This window comes from Gekko japonicus, unplaced genomic scaffold (assembly GCF_001447785.1).
Source record: "Gekko japonicus isolate JY-2015 unplaced genomic scaffold, Gekko_japonicus_V1.1 scaffold1293, whole genome shotgun sequence".
Taxonomy (NCBI): domain Eukaryota; kingdom Metazoa; phylum Chordata; class Lepidosauria; order Squamata; family Gekkonidae; genus Gekko; species Gekko japonicus.
The window spans coordinates 232,036-237,743 of NW_015164224.1; the positions used below are offsets into that span (position 1 = coordinate 232,036).

A 5,708-nucleotide genomic window follows, 5' to 3' on the forward strand; every position below is an offset into this window, starting at 1 on the left:
TGGGGGAAATGCAAGTCTAAGTGCATGGGTACACCGAACATGAGCATCAACTGGTGTGCCATGAGGTAACTGAGCAATGGTGGACACTCTCGATAAGCAAAGAGGCTTTTGTTCTCCCCCCCGTGAACTTTCATCGAGACTTTATTGAGCTGCTGATCTCAAAGGAGCCGTTGTGTCTATGTCGTGGGGCCAGTGCATATGAGCCTCTTGAGGTTCTGCCAGATCAACAAAATCAACCACACATCTTCAGCTCCCCAGGTGGGGTGTCGTGTGATCTCCCCCAGCTCCATTCCCAACCGTGCCACCTGTGATGTCCCGTAACTCTTTTTCCAGAAACCCGCTGATGTCCTTACATATGGAATGCACGGCATCACAGAGAACTTTTATCATGTTCCGCATCCCTGCCATTTCTTTATGGACGTCGTTCAAAGCAATGTATTCCTCACAGAGGACCATCATGTCTCTGGAGATGGCCACGCCCTCTTCCCAGAAGACCTTGTCCTTCTTCCAGAAGGCCTTGCATTCCTTCCAGTAGACCACGTTCTTCTGCTCGAGGGCTTCCATCTTCTCCTGCAGTGATTTGTTCCTCTCTTGCATGGCCTTGTTGGTTTCCCGGAACTCCTGGTTCTTGACCTGGAAGGCCTTCACCACAGTTTGTAAAGATTCAGTCCTCTCCTCAAAGGAAGCAATCTCTTCCACCATGGCCTCAATCTTCTCTTGGAAGGCCCCAATCTTTTTTTGAATGTCACTCACCTTCTCCAGAACGTCCAGCTTTTTCCTTCGGAAGTGGTTGATCTCCAACATGAAAAGTCCTCGGTCCTCCAAGTAGTTATTGATCTCCTCCAAGAATCCCTTGTTCCTCTGTTTATAGTTGCGGATATCCTCCCACAAGGTCTTGGTTTTGTTATTCTCCCGGAAAGCTTTGATTTCCACACGCAGGGCCCTGCGTTTTTCCCAGAACTTCTTGATTTCTTCTTGCAAGGCCCATTTCTCCTCCTTGAGACTCTTCTGTAAGAGCTGCTTGTGCAGGGATGGGGGCAAAGGGGTCATGTGAGGCCAGCTCTCTCGCTTGGCAGAAAGGGGAGGAGTCTCTCCGCATTTCCTGCTCTTGGGGTTGACACTATCAGGGGCTTCTACCAGCATTTTCTTCCTGTTCTCCATTTTGTCAGAGCTGGAGAGAGAAAGAAAGAGAGAGAGATGGGTGGGAGGTAGCACAGAAAGAGGTAGTTTGACCATTAGGACCATCAGGCAGAGACCTGTAGGTAGGGTTACCAGCTCCGGGTTGGGAAACAGTCAAGTCAAGGACAAGAGATCACGGACAGGCTGAACTTAGTGAGGGAAAACAACCATGATAAGATAACGAAATCTCGTTAGGAAAAATATATGTCTTCTTTAATCATCCAGTAAGTGACAAATCGTTAAAGGTGTTTCCTTTGAAGTAAATTGGCCTCAAGTTTTTCTGACCTACAGCGCTCAATAGACCAAGTCTTATGAGGAAAGGCTGAAAGAGTTGGGTATGTTTAGCCTGGGAAAGAGAAAGCCTAGAGGGGACATGATGGCAGTCTTCAAGTATCTGAAGGGCTGTCATGTAGAAGATGGAGCAGATCTATTCTCTCTTGCTCCGGATTGCAAGACTAGATCTAATGGGTGGAAATTACAAGGGAGTCATTACCAGCTAAATATCCGGAGAGACTTCCTAACCATAAGATTGGTTGAGCAGTGGAACAGTCTACCTCGGGAGGTGGTGGATGCTCCTTCGCTGGACGTTTTCAAGTGGAGGCTGGACGACCATCTTGCGGGTCTGTTGTAGGTATATAGGGCTATCTTTCAGCTATGCTCCTGCAGAGTACAGGGGGTTGAACTAGATGACCTGCAAGGTCCCTTCCAACTCTAATATTCTATGATTCTATGACCATTTCACTCAATGTTTCAACTTTTTTCTGCGCCCTCTTCCTTTCTAACTTATATGATTTTGTTGTATGGAAAGGAAGAGGGAGCAGGGAAAATTGCAGGGAAAAAAATATGAAAGGCGTAAGGTCTCATCTGATGAAACCTTGAGTGAAATGGTCTATTGAGTGCTGTACCATCAGAAAAACCTGAGACCAATTTACTTTAAAGGAAGCACCTTTAATGATGTCTTACTCACTGGATAATTAAAGAAGATCTATTTTTCCTCAACAAGATTTTGTTATCTTATCATGGTTGTCTTTCCTTACTGTCAGCTAAGCTGCCGTGAGTAGAGAGAGGCTTTCTAATTGCCGTGCATTCCTTCCCATGCGCTTAATTGCTTCACAGCTGCAACGCTTATCTGAAAAGAGCTACTGGAGGAGTTGTGGTGTCTACCTTCCGTGGGATCGTCCTGGTTATCAGCTTCGCTACCGTTAGAGACTCTCACTATCTCCCGCGCGCGGGAGCCCATCTAATTGGGTATTGCTGGGGGGGGCGCATACAAATGCCCTATATCCTATTATGCGCATAGGTAGTCCGCCATTCCTAACAGTGTTAGTGTTATTGCATCTATGGCTTTTCAATAAAAGTAAAACCTTCCCGGAAGCGTGTACTTCATTGCTTTGCTGTGGATCCTGACACTAACTAAGTCCAGGTTGGGAAACAGCTGAAGATTTGGAAGGAGGTGTTTGAGGAGAGCAGGGGACAGACTTCAATGGGGTATAGTGCCATAGAGTCCACCTTCCAAGGGGCCATTTCTTTGTAGGTGAACCCATCTCTTTCTCCTGGAGGTCAGTTGTAACCCAGGAGGTCTCCAGCCACTCCCTGGGTGGGGGCTGATGGTCTATGGGGACCTCCACCAGGGTCTCCCCAACCCAGGGGTCCCACAAGACAGGGCAAGGATCCACCCCTTCTGGCTCCATCCCTCCCGGTGCCATAATGTCCTGGTCTTCTCCATCTAGGGTTGCCATCCTCCAGGGGGGACCTGGAGATCTTCTGCTGATCTCAAGGCGCCCACTCTCATGGCTTTCTGCAGACCTCTGGACACGTTCGAGCATGTGAAGTCTGCGCCCCCTTTGGCTTGAGGCTCACTGGTCCCAGGACTGAATCCCACCCACTACATTCACCTTCTCAGGGCCCTGATTCTGTAAGAAAACAGATCTGGGGTGTCCACGGACCTGCAACTCCTCCTTGGCTGTGATGGAGGCTCCCTTGAACTCTGTTACCGGGGCAGCCGGTGACCATGAACAGGAGAGATTTAGAACCTTCTGGAGGTCTCCAGGTTCCATCCTTGGAAGGCAGAGGAGGCAACCCCAGCAGTTCAGGCTTCCAGAACAGGCAGCACGGAGGATGGGAAGGAGCCAGAGTGTGGTGGGTACATCAGGCTGGGCATCGCTTAAGGGCAGGAGGGCAGCGCAGGGATAGCGAAACATGGGCAACTTCAACTACGGTTTCCAGCCTCTAGGTGGGGTATGGAGATCCCCCAGAATTATAACTCATTTCCAGACTGCAGAGATCAGTGGGCAAAAACGGCTGGTTTGGAAAGTGGAGCATTGTGGACTTTTCTCTGCTCTGGTGAACCCCAGAACAAGAACGGGTTCTATCAACCTGCCATCTGGTGAACGTTTGCCAAAGACAATAGGGAACCCTTCATGTAAAAGTATAGCCACAAACAGGGCTCTTTTTGTAGAAAAAGCCCAGCAGGAACTCATTAGCATAATAGGCCACATCCAACAGCAGAAACTCATTCACCTATTAGGCCACACCCCTGACAGCACAGCTCATTGGCATATTAGGCCACACCCCCATGTTGCCAGAAGTGTGCTCATCCAGCCACACACTCATCTTTTGCTAGTTATTCTGTTTACCTTGTTTGTTGTCAAAACCCAGGGCTTTTTTGTAGCAGGAACTCCTTTGCATGTTAGGCCACACACCCCTAATGTAGCCAATTCTAATGAGTTTCTGCTGTTGGGTGTGGCCTATTATGCTAATGAGTTCCTGCTGGGCGTGGCCAACTTGGGAGCCAGCCAGAACTCTGTTCCTGTGCGTTTCTGCCCAAAAATAGCCCGGGCCACAAACAACACCCACCAAGGGAAGGCCATCTACAATTCACAACTATGTTCAACTATGAGAGAGCCAGTTTGGTGTAGTGGTTAAGTGCACGATCCGGGAGAACTCGGTTTGATTGCTAGCTATGGGGGGGGGCATGCAGATCTGTCCTTGCAGAGGAGGGAGAGCTTGTACCTGAATAAAACTTGGTCCTAAAGGTCATCTTTTGCTAGTTATTCTGTTTACCTTGTTTGTTGTCAAAACCCAGGGCTTTTTTGTAGCAGGAACTCCTTTGCATGTTAGGCCACACACCCCTAATGTAGCCAATTCTAATGAGTTTCTGCTGTTGGGTGTGGCCTATTATGCTAATGAGTTCCTGCTGGGCGTGGCCAACTTGGGAGCCAGCCAGAACTCTGTTCCTGTGCGTTTCTGCCCAAAAATAGCCCGGGCCACAAACAACACCCACCAAGGGAAGGCCATCTACAATTCACAACTATGTTCAACTATGAGAGAGCCAGTTTGGTGTAGTGGTTAAGTGCACGATCCGGGAGAACTCGGTTTGATTGCTAGCTATGGGGGGGGGCATGCAGATCTGTCCTTGCAGAGGAGGGAGAGCTTGTACCTGAATAAAACTTGGTCCTAAAGGTGCCACTGAACTGTTTTAGACCGGGGGGGGGGCACGGCAATTTACCTGGCTGCTTCTTGCTCTGACTGAGGGCTGTTGGGAGCAGGGGATGGGGCTTATCGCATGTGCCCGCCCCCTGGGCTCTTTACTGCCAGAGCTCTGCTCCTGTGCGCTCCTGCAGGAAATCACCCCTGGGGCTGAGAGAGCACTTTCTAGAACAGCTCTGAAAGAATTTGTGACTGACCCAAGGTCACCCAGCTGGCTGCATGTGGAGGAATGGGGAATCAAACCCACTTCTCCCAGAGTAGAGTCTACACACTTAAACACTACACTACACCAAACTGATTCTTTGAAAGAAAAATGGAGTGGTATTGTATATAAAATAACAATTAAACCCAGTTTGGTGTAGTGGTTAAGTGCATGGACTCTAATCTGGGAGAACCAGGTTTGGTTCCACATTCCTCCACTTGCACCTGGCTGGATGACCTTGGGCAAGCCATAGTTCTCTCAGAGCTGTTCTTGGAAAAGAGCAGTTTCTGTCAGAGCTCTTTCAGCCCCACCTACCTCCCAGGGTGTCTGTTGTGGGAAGGGGAAGGCGAAGGAGTTTGTAAGCCCCTCTGAGACTCCTTTGGGTAGTGAAGGGCGGGGAATAAATCCAATCTCTTCTTCTTCTCTTCTTCTGCTTGATGGACATGGTAGGTTTGTGGGAGTAGAAATGATTTTTTGGGGCGAGTGAAGACTGTGGTTTTGGAGATTTAGGCATGAAATGAAGACAAAGGGGTGTTTTATAAGCACCATATGGATAAGAGAACGGACTTGTCCTATGAGAACTTTTGTTTCATGTGTATTTTTGTACATGACATGTACAAGACTAATATACACTGAGAAATTTAAATCCTTAGTGATACCTACAATAGAATGGATGGTGAAGATGATGGAACTTGGGGAGATGGCTAAATTGACTGCTTTGATCAGGGAGAAGACATTAACTACCTTTATAGCTAACTGGAAACCCCTGATGGGCTTTTTGCATGAAACAGGGGGGGAAATGAACTGACATCTATGTGTTTGAAGATTAGGAAAGAAA

General features: G+C 48.4%; 1 protein-coding gene across 1 annotated transcript; it reads right to left on the minus strand.

Moving 5' to 3' along the window:
- Positions 1–246: 246 nt before the first annotated feature.
- On the minus strand, positions 247–1,161 carry LOC107108146 (calcium-binding and coiled-coil domain-containing protein 2-like). Its single transcript, XM_015408547.1, has one exon. The coding sequence runs from the start codon at positions 1,159–1,161 to the stop codon at positions 247–249; it is 915 nt and encodes a 304-aa protein (XP_015264033.1).
- Positions 1,162–5,708: the final 4,547 nt, after the last annotated feature.